Here is an 18,802-nt window from a genome sequence, read left to right as displayed (position 1 = left end):
GATATCATCTCTTGTCTTTTCATACTGTGGCATCAGGGAGCATCAGAAAGACCTATTTTCAACTCTAAAATATTGTATTGAGTATCAGGAATCTGAAAATGTATCCTTTCACTATGTTATCCCATGTTTAGGGGGTGATTTTCAGTCTTGTATGAGGCATGGTATTTTTTTCAAAACACAGTTTTGCCATTTTCTCATAAAGTTCAGGAAGCAATACCTCTAGGTGCATTTTGCAGTTGGTTGTCATAGCTTGTTGTATACCATATTAAAACTTGGAGTGGGTAGTATATTCAGATATTATCATATTTGGTGTACCTGTTTGCAGAGCAATGTTAACTAGGCAAATTATTTCCCATAACCAGTATCAATGATATAGTTTCTCAGTGATTCCATTGTGTTATATGGTGTCTGAATCCTGACTAATCGTCCTAAAATCAATGTTGTTATGTGCCCAGAGTTTATATACTAGAAATATATGTGATAATGTCCTCTTCGATATTAGTCTTGCAACTGAAATCATAGCAATTGTGTGAAAAACACAACATAAACTCATCCCTTTTTAGTAGGCATGTGAAAGTGAAGTGAAAGCCCAACTAGTTAACTCATTCACATTGTGACACAGCACTCCACAACACACTACACACTGTGCACACGACACACAACAAAATTGCATTTATGCCTCACCCGTGCAAGGGGGCAGCCCCAAAAGGGCATCCGAAAGGGAGCAGTGCAGCGGGACGGTACCATAATTGGGGTGCCTCAGTCATGGAAGAGGATGGTGGAGAGCACTGGTTAATTAATCCCCCCACTAACCTGGCGGGTCCTGAGTGCAGTTGCACACTTGCAGGAGGAGAGAAGTGCTGCACACTCTCGAGTTAAATAAACAAGATTTTAATGTGACAACGTTGTCACATTAAAAACTTGTTTATTTAACTCGAGAGTTTGCGGCACTTCTCTCCTCCTGGAGGCCTTGGTCGTACCACATGTATCATGATTTACAACAACATTTAAAAACCCTCCGCAAGAACACTTGATTTGAGATGAAGATCATGAAGAGGTTTGCAAAGGAAGAGTGGGGTACAATGTCATCAGAGCTTTGCAAAGATAGCACGAGTTCTGAACTTCATACTGCTGCAACAACTACTACACCATGCCACCGATGAAGCAACATGCATACATGTACTGTATTCACATGTGTTGGTGTACCAACTGAGCAACTGCAGCTCACTTTCCAGGCATACACTGAGACCCATCCCTAGACCCAAGCAGCAGTACTGAACAATGGAGTAGAGTGAAGTAGAGTAGAGTACTGTATGGTACGGTAGTGTATAGTTCAGTAGAGTACAGTGCATTACAATAGGAGACCATGCTGAGCATTGAACTCTATGAACCTGGTAGTCACTGTAGATGTAATGGGTTTGTTATTGCCCTGCTACTCTACATGTGCTAATGTCACAATAGCACAGAACCTCATATCACACTGAGTAGTACTCCCTGCACATGCACTGTAAATGTAGAGAGTAGGACCAACTGTGGCATTCACACAGTTACATAACAGCCATGTTACACATACTGTAACAGCACATGGGGCAGTTGTGGCGTAGTGGTTCAGGAGATGGACATCAGATCAGAGGGTTGCAGGTTGAAATCCCACCTGTATACTGACTTATGCATAAAACTGTATACTGTATACTACATACCACGTTAGAAAGAAAAAATGCATACACAAAGAAGATATACACTTACCTGCTACTTAGGTACACCTTGCTGGGCTGGTACTTGGCTGGGTACTGGGCTGTAGCCTACCCCTTTTGCCATAAGAAGCCATTTAATTGCCTGCAACAATGTTCAAGTAGACTGGGGCATTGTAATGATGCTTGATTGGTACAAAGGGGCCCAACGTGTGCCAAGAAAACATCCCCTGCTGAAATTATATTTTTGTCTTCTGAATGGTCAGTATACAGTCCTCACCAGTTGTATTTGGGTGCACAATGACAATGAGCTTTTTGCACTTTTCTGATGGTATTGTCCCTCACTCTTCCTTTGCAATATGTTCAACTTCTTCATGATCTTCAAGTGTTATATCACAAAGAGTTTTTACATATTGCTATAAATCATGACACCCCTGATACAGTCTAGGTCTCCAACACCAGATGCAACACAGCCCTGCTGCCTGATCAAACCACTACCCAAGACCGAAGTTGGCCTTTAGGTTTGTAGATGATAGACCTGCTGGTTTTCCTGCAAGAGGGCCTGTCTGGGAACACCAGATGTGTCATTATTGACTAAACAAAACCACTAAATGAAGAGCATCTCAAAAGGACTAGGCATGGACCGTTGCTAGATAGGGCACCAGGCTGCCGCCTCTCTCTCTCTCGCCAATCCTTTCCTGTCACAAAATGAGCCATAAAAGACCAAAAAAAGTGGCCTAGGCCTCTAGAGGACATCTAATTGAAAGTAACAAAGAACTATTTTTCATCAAATTACATTTTAAGTTCAGTACTTTTTTGAACTACTTTACCTTTACTTGAGCAGATTTTGGATGAGTACATCATTTTTACTTACCCCTCGAGTAAGATTTAAGAAAGATAGGCCTACGCTCACTTGAGTACAACTTCAACTCTTTTCCCATCTCTGCTGCTAAGTGTACATGTATATGGAGGTCTGACATGTAGTAACCGAACATTTGTAAGTCATATTTAACATGACACAATATGTCTACAAAAGTTGACATGATATCTTTAAAGGCCTGTTGTATTTCTCACACATTTGCTATGATTTCGGTTAGAAGACTTAACATCAAATGGGGCATTATCACATATGTTGCAGATCTTGTATATAACCTCTTGATGTATTGCATCACAACACTGATATTAGGACAAGTAGTCAATGGAATCGCTGAGAAACTGTATCATTGATGCTGGTTGGTAAGGAAAATGCTTTACCTGCGTTGCCAAGCAAATAGGTACAGCACATGTATCATAATATCCCATACACTGTAAACTCCAAGCTTTAATATGGTGTCTAATGAGCTATGATAACCAATTGCAGAATGGCCTAGAAGCGTTGCCAGTTTACCACTACATGGAACTGATAGAGTAGTGTGGGGTCATGTACAATGCGGTGTAAAAAAGAAAAGTGGAGTGGAGTCAGATATATTATGGTTACCACTCAAATTCATCTTCAATGTTGAAAAGTCTTGAGGTATTTTGGACATATAATTAAGTTTCAGTCATAACAACAAATTGGCAACCGTTGCTATGCAAATAGGTTACTATGCAAATAGGTACACCAAATACATGGTCATATCTGTATACTATACAATCCAAGCTTTCATATGATATACAGAGCCGCTGACAGCCTTGGCTGGGCCCGGGACAAAGACATCTGAAAGGACCCCAAATTCAATACATACAATGCAATGAGGATCCAATTCCGGGCCCCGTCTCCCTGGGCCCGGGACAAGACAACCCTTTGTCCCACCCCCCACCCCCCTTCGGCTTCCCTGATGATATATAACAAGCTATGATAACCAACTGCAGAATGTCTCAAAAAGGCCTTGCCTCTTGACTATACGAGACATTAGCACACAAAAAAACAGCAACAAAAAAGTGGCATGCCTGATACAAGACTGAAAATTACCCCCTAAAAATGGGATAACATAGTGAAAGGATACATTTTCAGATTCCTGATACTCGAGACAGTATTTTAGAGTTTAAAATAGGTCTCTCTGATGCTCCCTGATGCCACAGTATGAAAAGACAAGAGATGATATCGGCGAAAATGGAAAAAATGTGTCTGAGTAAATGTTTGAAGAGCTGCAGGGAGGGCTATACTTAACCAAAATGTTCTCGAAAGGTGTCGGATGAAAGCTCAGAGTCTCCCCTTCGCAACGATACCACACATAACAAAATTAACCATCCCTATATGTCTTAAACAAGGGCCAGTAGAAAGACAGGCACCCATCTTAAAAACCTTTATTTTTGATGGGGGGGTGTTACTTTAACGGCTGATAACCCTAACTTGGCTGTACTTCCAGAAGGGTTATCATACAAAAATGTTAACTTCAGACATGTATCTTTTCAAAAAATATAAGCAACCTTTGCCCCTCTGAGTGGTACCGACATCTCACCTGGCCCGTGGACTACTGTGGCTAGATTGACTTCTGGTGCTAGGTCATTTCAAATACTTAAACAATGTATTGAATGACGACATCGGTTAATTTTTAGGTGATCGTTCATATAACTTATCTGCTTTCTGACCATGTGTTTAGATCTTCATAAATAGCAATATTTAATATTTACTTGAAGTCAGAAAGCCATGATGTGCTGATTTTCTCATAACTGTCTGGGGGTAGTTTCATCTAAAAATGCCCATACGTACCGATGGAAAGTTATGTTGAATTCATGGATGCCAGTGCTGTCCACCCAAATGTACAAAATTGAAAAACTTAAAAATGCAACAGGCCAGCTTTGGATTGATCCACATGAAACATACAAACGTGGCATGTTTTTTTAACATGCAAATTTCTCCTTTCACACCATAATGACATCACATTGACAGCACTATAAAAACAAGGTTACAACATACGGGTTTGGTTAGATAAAACAGAAATTAAATTGAAATTTCAAAGTACTTTTAAGGCATTTTCAATTATTGTCTATAATACTCCATTTACATATTAAACCTTTCCTCTGCACCATCCTCCTCCTCTGTGTTTTGCTGCCCACAGTTTAGGTTTTTTAAAGCACTGTTTCTTCTTTCTAAAGAGGCCAAGATGATTCACCGCAGTCAAACTTATCTACCCACGCTGTGCTGTGGAACTGCACACAGTGTCAGCAGCACAGCACAGCACAGCACAGCACAGCACAGCACAGCACAGCACAGCACAGCACAGCACAGCACAGCACAGCACAGCACAGCACAGCACAGCACAGCACAGCACAGCACAGCACAGCACAGCACAGCACAGCACAGCACAGCACAGCGCAGCACGTCCCACGCTCCTTTACCCAATGAGGAGCATCATCTTCAAATATGTGATCAGGGGTGCGTTTCTCAAAAGCATAGTTATTAACTTCGGTAGTTGTCAATGGGAAATTGCATTGCAAACAACAAAGTAGCTAACATAGTTAGAAACTATGGTTTCGAGAAATGCCAGAACCCCAGAACCCTAAAGAAAATGTTGAGTTCTCACTCACAAATACTCTGCAGATATATTTTACAGGAGGGGGTGGGCTTAGAACACACTCCTCAAAGGGTTGAAGAACTCCTTTATCAGTTAGTCATCATCCACCACCAATCCAGCAGCACACTGCGCTCTGCATCCATCCGCAGATGTGCCACCCTGTTACATTACATAAGCCGCCTCTCTCTGTGTGGCGGAGCACTTCCCACCTGGCTGTGACCTGATGAATGTCTTCTCTCTCTCTCTCTCTCCCTCTTTCTCATTCTCATTCCCTTCTCTTTTTTCCTCTCCTCTCATTCTTTCTCTGTTTTATTTTTATCTACTTAACACGTTTCTTCTTTTTAATTCCTTCTCCTCCCCTCTATTTTGCTGTCTTTATTCATATCTGTTCTGGTCCCTCCACACTTAACTGTCTCTTGCGCTCTTTCCTGTTATTTGTCTGTGTAGGTAATCTAACAAAACATATGAAGTCAAAAGCCCACAGCAAGAAGTGCTTGGAGATGGGAGTATCTGTGGGCTTAATTGAAGATCAGGATGCAGATGATTCAGGTATTTCTAGTTTTTGTAAATATTGAACTCCACAAACCTTTTTTGCAACCATGATGACCAAGTGTTGGTGTTTGTATTAGCTTTAGTTCAAAGATGTATATAAAAAAACAGGTTATGAATATTCTTCATAATACCACAACCATAAACCATAGCAGCCATAACCCCTTATGTCTGTGTGTGGTTGTGTGTTCTGTTGTTTTGTGTTGACTCTCGGTATCACGCCACAAGATATACAAATATACCCCATAATGATAAATTACCATAGTGTTAATGTATACCCTAATACAAATAATGATTACTTGTCATTTCTAAAAATGAACATTGAATTGAAACTGCCCAAATTAAATATCCACTGGGTGCTTAATAGGCCACTGATTTTTGAAAGCCACAAATCAGTGAGGCATGTCTGCATGACTGCCCTTTGTTGCACAGGTTTAAAAGTTTTACGGCGTAAGCTACAAATTTATCTATGATGTTCCTACCCTGCGTCATTTTAAGCTCAGTGAGTTAGCTTATAATACCAAATGGTAGAACAAGACATGAACGGTACCTTGTCGCTTTGCAGCAGTGCAGATCAATAGCTGTAACACACACATACACAAACACGCGCACACACATACTGTACATATACACACACGTTCAGCAACACACACAGACACACACACACACACACACACACACACACACACACACACACACACACACACACACACACACACACACACACACACACACACACACACACACAAGCCTAATTACTAATTCTACATGTAGCCTGTTAGCTTGTTAACTGAGAGCTCATGTGGGTGGCAGGCGCAGCGTTTGCAGGGAGGATATTGCAGCATCTAATTTTAGACAAAAAGAAAGAACAAGATGAGGGAGTGTGTCTCTGAAAGCTTTCTATGGTCCCATCCCACTTGCTCAGTCTCTCTCCCTTTTTCCCTCCTCTCTGTCCGCTCTCTCCCTTTCAGACACACATACACACACACACACACACACACACACACACACACACACACACACACACACACACACACACACACACACACACACACACACACACACAAACGCATGCAGTCTCTGTCTGTCTGCCTGTCTCTCTCTCTCTCTCTCTCTGCATCTCTGCATCTCTGCCTATTCTCCTATTCTTGCGAGAATGAAGACATTAAGGTTTAACCTGCATATTTATCAACAGACAACTTTAGTGTATATCAACTGTAGTGTTGTAGTACAAATACAACATATTACAGATGTCATGAATGCTGCACCATTGCATATTTTATTAAACCACGATTCTCATTCTTGTGATCTTTGCTTAGGAGACAAAGGGCGAGGACATGGTGCCGATCGGCCAGATTCGGACGGGGACGATTCGGATGGTCCAGAGGATGAGGATAATGATGGTGAGGAGGAGGACGAGGAGGACAGCCAGGCAGAATCGGGCCTCTCGGCCACCCCGTCTGTCTCAGCCAGCCCCCAGCACCTGGGCTCAGCGGCCCCAGACATGGCCCCCAGCTCGCTTTTGGCACAAATGACCATCAGCTCGTCACAGCCACCATCAGCACCACCAGCTCAGTTCCACACAGGTATACAGCCCACACCCCACCCATACGTATAAACGGACATCCGGGTACTTTGCTGGTGAATGTGCGTTACGCCCCATTTTGGGGGAAAACAAACTGAATGTCTCATTAACGTACATGCTACATCGGCTAGCCCAAATAAACACAGTCCATGCTTCAGTCACGGCTGTTTGGCTACATTATTTGAACAGCCGACAACACAACACGTTTTCGGCATGTTGAGCGTGAGCAACGCTAGTCTACTGGTTCTTGTCTTTTGTTTATTCTTTCTCAACACCACCAATTGTGACTTGACTGCTAATTTGCAATGTATATTTTACTTTTTAGTATTTCTATGCTTGTGACAAATCAAACTCCTTGTGTGCTTGGTCCCTTTGTTTATGTGTATACAGTGAGTCAATATGTATTTGATCCCTTGCTGATTTTGCCGGTTTGCCCACTAATAAAGACATGATCAGTCTATAAATTTATGATAATATGTATTCAAACACGGAGAGACAGAATATCAAAAATAAATTCCAGAAAATTGCTTAAAATAATATATTTTAATTTATTTGTATTTAATTTAGGCAAATAAGTATTTGACCCCTCTAGCTAAAGAAGATAAAGTGCTTTGTGGCAAAGCCCTAGTTTTCTAGCACTGAGGTCAGATGCTTCTTTTAGTTGATGACAATGTTTATGCATATAGTAGAAAATAGTTTTGCCCATTTTTCTTTTCAGATTATCTCTAAAACATTCATAGTTTGTGGCTGTAGCTTGGCAAATGGGAGGTTCAGTTCTCTCCATAGAATTACTGTATGGTTAATATTTGGAGACTGTCTAGGCCACTTCACGATTTTAATATGCTTCTTATTGAGCCAGTCCTTCGTTGCTTTGACTGTATGTTGTGTATTATTGTCATGTGGGGAGATCCAAAAATGGCCCACCCTTCAGTGTAGTGGTGGAGGGAAGGACGTTTGCACTCAGGATTGCACATTACATGTCTCCCTCCATCCATTCGTTGACGATGTGAAGTTGTCCTGTGCCTTGGCCAGACAAACACCCTCAAACCATAATGATCCCATGTTCATGCATTATGGTGAGGAGGGTGTTCTTGGGATCATAGACAGCAGTACTCTTTCTCAAAACACATTGAATTGTGTTAATGCCAAACAGCTTGATTTTGGTTTCATCTGACTACAGCACCTCCTTATCAAATCCTAAACCAGTCTGATGTCCGTTGGCAAACCTCAGGTGGGACTGCACAGGTTCCTTCTGAAGTAGAGGTACCATGTGTGCACTACAGGATTTTAAACCTCTGTGGCATTAAGTGCTACCAGTAGTTTTCTCAGTGATTTTGGTCCCAGTAGCTTTGATATCATTGCCTAGTTCATCCCGTACAGGTCTAGGGTGCTTTCTTTCTGTTCTCAAGATTATCAAATCCCTACAAAAGGTCAAATCTTGTATAGAACCCCAGACAGGCTGATGGATAGTCACTTTGTATTCCACACATTTTGGAAGAAATGCATGAACAGCTGGGTCATTAATACCCAGTCTCTTTCTTGTGGCTTTGCAGCCCATTTAATCTTTGTTCAGGTCTAAAATCTTGTCCCTGATATAATTTGACCGCTCTTTGGTCTTTCCCATGCTGGTGAGCTTGGAGTGTGACTGATTCACTCATACTATGGACTGATTCTGCTGATTCAATGTGTCTTCTATGCATGTTAGTATGTACAGGTGTCTTTAATTCAGATGACAAGTTGCCCATCTGGTCTGTGGGCCCGGAACTGTAATCAGTTGACAGGAGATCAAATACTTATTTTGCTCGATGAAATTGAAATAAATTAATATATATTCTCTTAAATTAATTTCTGGATTTTCTTTTTGATATTCTGTCTCTCCATATTAGAATACATATTATCATAACATTTATTGACTGATCATGTCTTTGTTAGTAGGCAAACCAACAAAATCAGCAAGGGATCAAATACTTATTTGACTCACTGTATATATGAAAAAAAAAAAAATAATAATAATAATAATAAATATATATATATATATATATATATATATAGTGCCCTCCATTATTATTGGCACCCCTGGTTGAGATGTGTTTTTTAGCTTCCAATTATTATTATTTTTCTCTAAATAATATGGGACCTTAATGGAAAAAAAGAAAAATCCAACCTTCAATACAAGTGCATTTATTCAGTGGGGAAAAAATCCCACATAAAGAAATAATTATTTGACATCAAATAATGTGTGTCACAATTATTAGCACCCCTGTTGTTAATATTTTGTACAACCCCCTTTTGCCAACAAAACAGCACCTAATCTTCTCCTATAATGTTTCACAAGATGGGAAAAGACAGAAAGAGGGATCTTCAGCCATTCCTCTTTGCAGAATCTCTCTAAATCATCCAGAGACCTGGGTCCTCTCCTCTGTACTCTCCTCTTCAGCTCACCCCACAGGTTCTCAATGGGGTTGAGGTCTGGGGACTGAGATGGCCATGGGAGGAGCTTGATTTTGTGTCTGGTTAACCATTTCTGTGTAGATTTGGCCATATGTTTAGGGTCATTGTCTTGCTGAAAGACCCAGTGACGACCCATCTTCAGCTTTTTGGCAGAGGGCAACAGATTTTGATTTAAAATGTCCTGGTATTTCAAAGCATTCATGATGCCATGCACCCTAACAAGCTTCCCAGGGCCTTTGGAAGCGAAACAGCCCCACAGCATCACTGACCCACCCCCATACTTCACAGTGGGTATGAGGTGCTTTTCAGCATGCGCATCTTTCGTGGCACGCCAGACCCACTTAGAGTGTTTGTTGCCAAAAAGCTCAATCTTGGTCTCATCTGACCAAAGCACACGGTCCCAGTTGAAGCCCCAATACCGCTGGGCGAACTCCAGACGTTTGCGTTTATGATTGTGGGTGAGGAAAGGTTTTCTCCGTGCATGCATCCCAAACAGCTTGTTGGCGTGTAGACAGCGCCTGATGGTTGATTTGGAGACTTTGTGACCCCAGGATGCTACCATTTGTTGTAATTCTGTAACAGTGAGCTTTGGAGATATTTTGATTTCTCCTACCATCATCCTCACTGTGCGTGGTGGCAAAATAAACTTGGGTCCTCGTCCAGGCTTGTTTACCACTGTTCCAGTTGTTTTGAACTTCTTAATTATTCCTCTCACAGTAGATATGGGCAGCTGCAGTTGAGTGGCAATCTTCTTGTAGCCTCTGCCTGACCTGTGAAGGTCGACGCACATCTGCCTCACTTGTATGCTGTGTTCCTTTGTCTTTCCCATGTTTAAGAGTGGATAAGAGAAATGGCCTCGGTGTCACGTCATAGTTATACCCCAGGGAAACAGGAAGTGATGAATTACTAATTAAATGTTCCTACATACTCTGGTAAACTTTGTAAACTACTGTAGAAATGACAGAAATGCTTCAATTATATTTATTTCCTGGGAATTGTTAAGGGTGCCAATAATTGTGGAACAGGTGATTTAATGAAAAATAATTATTTTTTAGTCAGGGATTTTTTTTATTTTCCTACAATTCATTTGAGTTGAAGGCTACATTTCCTAAAATTTTCAGTGTGACAGTATTCTTCTGCAATAAACACTGAATTTATTTTAAGGCTTTTAACACATCTCAACCAGGGGTGCCAATAATTATGGAGGGCACTGTATATATATGCACACACACACACACACACACACACACACACACACACACACACACACACACACACACACACACACACACACACACACACACACACACACACACACACACACACACACACACACAATGAAAAGCTTCCCTGCTTGGACAGTCCCAAAAAAGGTAAAAAGTAAAAAGGCAAAAGTAGAAGTAAGGAAAATATATATTTAAAAAGTTTATACAGATACAGTATGATGATATACAGGGGGTGGACAAAATAATGGAAACACCCATCATTTAGTGTGGAAGCTTCCTCTTGCATCCACATTTAATCCTGTTGGATGTGGTTCATCCTTCTTGGTGGTATGCAGACATTACCTTGGATACCGTGGCTCTTGATACGTCACAAAGACTTGCTGTCTTGGTCAAAGATGCAACAGTTACACACGCACCAAGAAATGTTCCTTTTTAAACTCTATGTCACCCAGAATGTTGTGAGCAATGCAAAATTTTGAGCAAAACTATGCTCTTACCCTGTTAATTGAACCTTCACACTTTACTGGTGCAATGTGTAATTAATGAAGATTGACCAACAGGCTGGACAACCTGAGCCATGAAACTTCCCACACTAAAATGACAGGTGTTTCAGGTATTTTGTATATGAGATATGTTTTACTTTGAAGTATTTATATGCATGTTACAAATAAAACTCCTTGTGTCCTTGGTCCCCTTGTTTTTCCCACCCTGATGTTCTCCACTCAAGACCTCCCGGCGTCCCCCCAGACCCGCTCGGTGGCAGAGTCTGAGTCGGACTCTGTCGCTATGCTCAGCCCCATCTCGCCCACCAAGCAGATGTCCATTTCGGCCATGATCCCCGGCCCGAGCCCTGCGGTGGCGATAGCGGCTACATTCACACACTACCCGTTCACCACTCCCAGCGCTACCACCACCTCCATGGCCTTCACCTCCTGCAGCTCCTCCTCCATGGCCTTCACCTCCTGCAGCTCCTTCTCTGCAGCAGCAGCAGCAGCAGCAGACCTTCACGGCTCAGACACGGAGTCTGTTCACATGATGAGTCCCGTGTCACCCTGCAGACAGATGTCCATCGACTACCCCGACTTTGACGTGCCTGCCAGTCCCCCGTCGACAACGTCGGGCAAGGGTTCCAAGCTCAGCCAGGTGAGGCTCATCATGTTCTAATATATACAGTATGTCATAACTTTAGTAGTTCATTTCCAAAATGTGTGACTTCCCATTCACAGATTTCTTTTTTTCATGAATATTTACTAAGCAAATGAACTGGTCTGAATAGAGACCGCTCCCAACTGCTTTTGTGCTGACGGCCTAGAGAAGCTACATGGGGTCTCGGTATGAATAGCAATGTCCAGCCAGCATGCCCCACCACACACCCCAAATCCCCCTAGAGGCCTCTAGATCCAAACTTTCCAGGGCTTATTTGGAAAACAGACAACAGCCTCAATGTGAATACCGTAGTAAAATGAAGAAGACATTTAAAAAATACAATAAAATATTCCCGATCAGCAGTCATACTCTCCCTCAACCCTAAAAGTCAGGATATTACTACTACAGTAATACTACTACAGCCACCACTCTAAACTTGAATACTACATATACATTGACAGCTCTGATTATCAGCGTCTTTCATCAGTTTGCCAGCTCATCTCCAGCCTTTACCTGTGTAGTCTACATGGACACATGGCTTCCCAACGATAGCCTACCACTAATGCCCCAAATATATCAAAGTGAAATGTGTATTAAACGTGCGTAAAACAAGAGTGCGCTCTTCAGCTCATTAATACTCTTGCCAGCTAAAGAATAACCTACACAATTGTTTTCATTTTATTAATTTTCTGTTATGTCTCTGGCTTCGGCTACATCTGGGACATCTTTGCTTATGCCTGGTATGGTCGCTAGACCATTTGTGGTGCGAGACTGCAAACTTTCCTTCCGGGTAAACGGAAGGGTCAGTCAAATGAATTTCAATAAATGAATAAACAAATATCACAAATTATGAAACGGTCAAAAATGTTGTCCTTTCTTATAATGCTATTATGGTCAGGTCAGCTCCAGGCCAAAAGGTCAACTCTGCCGCATTGTGGACACAGGAGGGAACAATTAAAAGAATGTGTTACAGACGGACGGACGGACAGACATACCCTCTTATAGAGATGCTAGGACGCATCTAAAAAGAAACACAATTTCCTTCCAACACAAGCAACTTATCTGCGTAACCAGTAGACCCGTGTACTTGTCTTACGATCAGCTAACTCTGCACTGGTTGGATCAAGTTTGTGGTGGGTTTTTGTTAGGTTTTTCAGTAACAATACAGTCTATCTATTTCATTAGGTACACTGGAGTAAATTGTGTAACAGCTATGTAATGCCATGCGCTAGTGTTGTAATTACACCACAAAAGTACTTTTACTTTTACTTTTGACACCTCTGTTCAAATGTACTTGGTGACTCGTCTTGAAGTTGAAAGTTGAAACATTGCAAAATGAAGCTTGTACCATTTTAACGCCAAATCACCTGCTTGCTTTCAACAGAGTGTCAGTGGCAGCCACAGTGCACCCACAACAAGCTCAACAAGTGAGGCGCCCGGGGTCCCTGTGGACCGCGGCACTCAGACCCCATCCTTCGCTCCAGTGGGCCCTCTTCCTCCTCCTCTGCACTTCCCTTCCCCAGGTCCGATGTCCATCATAGGAGACTCTGGGGCGCCCACGACGCATCTTTTCAGCCACTTGCCCCTGCACTCCCAACAACCCGCGCGCTCCCCCTACAGCATGGTGCCCGTGGGCGGCATCCAGCTAGTGCCCGCAGGCCTGGCCGCCTACTCCACGTTTGTCCCCATTCAGGCTGGCCCCGTCCAGCTCACCATCCCAGCCGTGAGCGTCATCCACCGCAACCCGAGCCCGCTGCCTGGGGCAGGACCAGGCGACACTGCCAACGCACCACCAGCAGCAGCAGCGCGGCCCGAGGGTTCACCAACCACCCAGCACTCATTGCTACTCCAAGAGGGTGTGGGGAACGTACTCTCATGCTTCCCGTTGAGCCAGATGTCGGGCATTCAGAGTTTGGCGGGACCTCAGGCGACGCTGCAGCCCATGGGGCTGGAGGCGCTCAGTGTCATGGGCCTGGCAGCTAGCTCTGGGCTCGGGCCGGCGGCAGCCCACCTACTTCCGCAGCAGAACCTGGGGCTCGGAGTCGGCGCCACCTTAGGTGTGCAGGTCCTGGCTGCTGCGGCGAGCCCCGCTGTCCAGTCCAACACACCCCACCACCACACATCCCAGACACAAATCCCCGGCCTCCAGATCCTGAATATTACCCTGCCAGCCGTCATACCCTCCCTCAGCCCCATGTCCACGCTAAGCCCCTTGCCCCCCTCCTCCGCCACCTCCGACAAGCCAGGCAACGTGGAGGTCAAGGCAGGCCATTGTCTAGCAGCACCGCCCCGGAGCCCATTGTCTGTTTGCACCATTGCTGACTCCACTCAAGTGCTGACTCTAGCCGCCAGCCCTCCTGCGCTGTCAGCCTCCGCAGCGTCCCCACTAGCACCTGTCGTCGTCACGACAACCCCTGCCGCGCCAAAAGGCACCACACCAGCGCCGGGCAGGCTGAGTTCAAGCCTGGAGTTCGGGGAAGGGGACGCGGCCACCACCGCCAGAGCGCAGCCTGCTGCTGGGGCATTGAAGAGGCAAAGCAGGTCTCCGCCGACACACCAGGCGCTGTCCTGCCCTGCTTCTATTGACGGCAACTTGCATGCACCTCAAGCGATCCACCCTGGGGGCTCAGGCAAGGGGAAACCCCCTCACAAGCACACTAGTCTCGGGCCCTCGTCGTCGCTTCTTGCCGACAATTGCAGCGAGGCCTCGAGCGATGACGAAGACAGGCTAGTCATTGCCACCTGAATGTTTTAATTGAGATGTTTCTCTCTCTCTCTCCCTCTCTTCTCATTCTTTTTGTCTCTCTTTTGTAACTCCTCTCTATTTCTTAAGTCTCTCTGGCTTTCTCACTCTGTTACTCCAATAATTTGTGATACTTCGTCACTTTGTAAACTGAAAACACTTAAGGAAGTCTGTGAGCTCTGCAGGCCACCTGTAAAAAAAGCACATTTTCTGACATTGATATTCTATGTGCAATCTTGTATGATGATGACCAATCATTTTTTTTATTTTTACTTTCATTTTGATTCTGGACAGTTTTCGTTTTCTTTTTTTTTTGTACATGTTGTATAGACAATTGTGCCTTTTGAAGTTTCTTGTTTAGGAGACTGTACATACTATCTCACATCTCAATAGTTGGCTTGTGTTACGTAGATGCATTTTATGAAGTCAAAAAGAGAATTAATGGTCCATGTCAAATGTAAATAAATGGAAAAAATATCATGTCATGTATCAATATAGCATTTCTATGGCTTTGGGCAATGTGTATCTGTGTATAGATGTTGTGTTCATCTATTTATTATATTCCACATAGTGTCCACCACAATGAGGTATGTGTTTAAAGAAACACTCCACCATTTTTTGGAAATATGCTTCCACATACCCTCAAATTTTCCAAATAACCTCAAGTTAACATTATAACCTTCTCCGATTTATCCAGCCATTCTCTGATTTGTACAGTAGTCGCAGCTAATTTCGTACCAATCTCTTGCCTGCGCTGTGACTGTTCCTAGCCAGGTGTAGCTCAAAGCACCTTGGAAGTGTCATGGAAGTGTCTTGGTATGCCCATTGAACGGGAGAATATAGATGGCATGGATCACTGAAACAGCACCTAGTGAACAGCACCTAGTGTCCAGCAGGTTCAATCCGGTTCAATGATGATGCTAGCTTGGAACTAGGATCAACACCACCACACTCGGAGAATGGCTCAAACATTCTTCAATTGTCTCAGCATCGTGTCACTTTATGCATGTCAAAAACTCAGTCAAACCCGCCCCCACACCAATAACATTTTGGCCCTAGCTCATTGTATACGTCTTAGCATGTAAAATTATTTACCATGCTGTCATAACACGTTAAGCACTATCTAATTTCCTTTAGATTTTTGTCTGTAAATGCGATCTGAATTGGTAAATTGCTCTCTGGTAAATCTTGACTTTTTCCTAATGAAAGGCAGTGAAAGAAAATAATATATATTTTTTAACATTGACTGAACAGGCATGTCATATAGTGGGCACTGTTCTACATTGCACCTAGTGTGCCCTGTATAATTATGCTCCACACAAAAATTGCAAAATTGCATTTTCGCACATTTATTTTGCTTTACAATTCTATTTTTTCTCCACTCAAACAAAAGAGGTTAGTTGTCATGAAACCTAAACCACATTTGACATCAGAAAAACCCTCTGAAGTGCACAATTTATTTACCAATATTACTGCTCAATTTGATTAGCTTATCCATAACACAATGAATAAACACGCTGATGGCACTGGCACATTAATTGACACAAAAACTTGTTTTGTGACATTTTGAGCAAGGGACTGCCTTTAGCAGGTAATCCACTCACTTTTGCTGTTTGTTCTAACGGTTTTGAGAAATTACTTGATCTTTTGCAAATTGCTAGAGAGATTCGAGAAATTGACCAAAGGGAAAAACGAACTCGAGGGGAGGTGTAAAATGTCCATATATCCTCAAATGGTGGAGTGTTGCTTTAATCGTGGCTTTACATTGTTGTGTATCTATACCATCAAATGTATCAGTAAATAACTTTGTTTACAAATGTTTGCATTGTGTCCAATGTCTTTCTGTTAAATGCAACTTTCACTGGAACATGTTTTGCTAATAAGCCAAATTTGGTTGCTTTGCTGTTTGATTCTATGTTTGCTCTTCATAACTCCCCCCAAATCAGTGATGAGCGCGAGAGAGAGAGAGAGAGAGAGAGAGAGTGAGAGAGAGAGAGAGAGAGAGAGAGAGAGAGAGAGAGAGAGAGAGAGAGAGAGAGAGAGAGAGAGAGAGAGAGAGAGAGAGAGAGAGAGAGAGAGAGAGAGAGAGAGAGAGAGAGAGAGAGAGAGAGAGTGAGAGTGAGAGTGAGAGAGAACTTTCATTGACTGTAGTTCCAGGCATCTCCGGGGTTGCATTTCTCGAAAGCGCAGTTGCTAGCCAGTTAGAAACTTGGGTAGTTGCCCATGGGAAATTGCATTGCAAACAACAAAGTAGCTACTGTTAGCAACTATGGTTTCGAGAAATGCACCCCAGATCTTATGAGTGTGTCACTGAAGGGTCGGAGGAGGAGAAAAGGGAATAAGAGTCAGAATGTGAGAGTATGCGGAGGAGGAGAGGAGTGAGTCATTTCTCTTGCCTCTGCAGGCTCACTGAAAAAAACAAATGATGACAGTTCCTGGAGTGAGACACGACTACAGCGACATTTAGCGGACAAGTGAGGAAGGGGAAGCAGACCCTCAAAGGTGGGCGGAGAAGTTGTTGCCTAGCAACCATGCCCACAGTTTCCAGGAGTGGGCTTGAGAGGTTTGGAATGGTTGTTGTTGTTTTTTTCCCTTGTGCTGAGATAACAGTCCTGTGGACCTTAGAGCAAAAACTGTTGCATAAGCTCTTGTGTTAATTCATTCATTCAGCAAATGTCGCCATTGTGTCAAAGATTAGACACTTAAAGGTTGAGATTGTGATTGAACCATTTGAAATTACATTGCCATACAGTGATTAAAATGTATCACACAGCTATACTGGGTGTGTCTCCTGAGCGTTTTCTGCTGCAACCTCATAGATTAGCCATGGCACCCCATTTGTATTCATCTCTGTAGGCCAGGGGTTCCCAGACTTTACCATGAGAAGGCCCCCCCACATACCGCTAGATTCCAGCCAAGGTCCACACTATTGCGCCACACTATTTTGTTCTGTGTACCTGCTTTCACAACCATATACTATAGGTCTGTGAGTCAGTGCCCCACTGGGAAATATAAAAAAAAATAACGGTTAGTGGTAATGTTCAGAGAAGCAATATATTATTGTTAGCACCGACAGACGAGGACCTAAGAGCGCAATTTCAAGTTCAAGAATTTTAGATTTCAGGGAAAGGTGGTTGGGAGATGAGTCCAGGAATCCGAAAACCTGTGTGTGTGTCCCAGTAGGTGAGTGGCGGCTTGTTTAGATGGTGGTGGAGGGTCCAAGTTCACTCGCCACGGCGCTGGAAGACCTGGGGGAGCACACACGCTCACAACAGGACGGAATGAGGCACGGCAGAAGTACAGTTCAGGGGTATTCAAAGCTCGTAGTAGTAAGACGGAAGGCAGTTCAGATTTACCGGGGCTGGAGATCAAAGTAGAGGTAGCAGGTCCGGGTCAAAGATCAGTAGTCAGAGTTGAGAGCGGACAGGCAGGCAGGCAGGCAGGCAGGCAGGCAGACAGGCAGGATTCTGATGCAGGCTTGCAGACGATCTGACAAGTGTGGACTGAAAAACAGGGCTTTATATGCAGGGCATGATGAGTGGTGAATGCATTGCAGCTGGTAGGTTAACGAGGGTAGGGCAGAGCAGAGCCAGGTGAACGTAATTAGGCAGAGTGGAGAGTAGAGTGGAGCAGAGTAGAAACAGGTGGAGATAATCAGACAGAGTGTAGAGCGTGCAGGGAGCAAAGTGGCACATAATAGAATTCAATCAGTGAAGTTATCAGGCAGAGAGAGAGCCCACGATTATAATGCACTTCTTAACTAATTGGAATATTTTTGGTGTAGCCTACCTTATTGAATGTAGGCCCGTTCATGTATTTCTTTGAATACATGATTTATTTATTTATGTTATTAATTTACAACAGTGTACAGTATTTATTTTGTTTTTGTTATACCTCGTCTGCCAAGCTGCTGC

The 18,802-nt window shown here is 43.3% G+C and overlaps 1 protein-coding gene across 5 annotated transcripts in view; it reads left to right on the top strand.

Annotated features, from left to right (window-relative positions):
• hivep1 (HIVEP zinc finger 1) overlaps positions 1-16,709 on the top strand; it is an 85,877-nt gene extending 69,168 nt beyond the window's left edge. For all 5 annotated transcript variants that reach the window (XM_063185127.1, XM_063185130.1, XM_063185128.1 and 2 more), the window contains 4 exons: positions 5,636-5,737; positions 7,057-7,323; positions 11,727-12,142; positions 13,530-16,709. In XM_063185127.1, the coding sequence (XP_063041197.1) occupies positions 5,636-5,737; positions 7,057-7,323; positions 11,727-12,142; positions 13,530-14,891 (2,147 nt within the window). In that variant the 3' untranslated portion in view covers positions 14,892-16,709. The remainder of the gene's footprint in view (positions 1-5,635; positions 5,738-7,056; positions 7,324-11,726; positions 12,143-13,529) is intronic.
• Positions 16,710-18,802: the final 2,093 nt, after the last annotated feature.

The sequence above is a fragment of the Engraulis encrasicolus genome, chromosome 20 (assembly GCF_034702125.1).
Source record: "Engraulis encrasicolus isolate BLACKSEA-1 chromosome 20, IST_EnEncr_1.0, whole genome shotgun sequence".
Lineage (NCBI taxonomy): Eukaryota > Metazoa > Chordata > Actinopteri > Clupeiformes > Engraulidae > Engraulis > Engraulis encrasicolus.
Note: the sequence above shows the minus strand (reverse complement) of the source record. Positions and strands in the feature narration are given on the sequence as shown.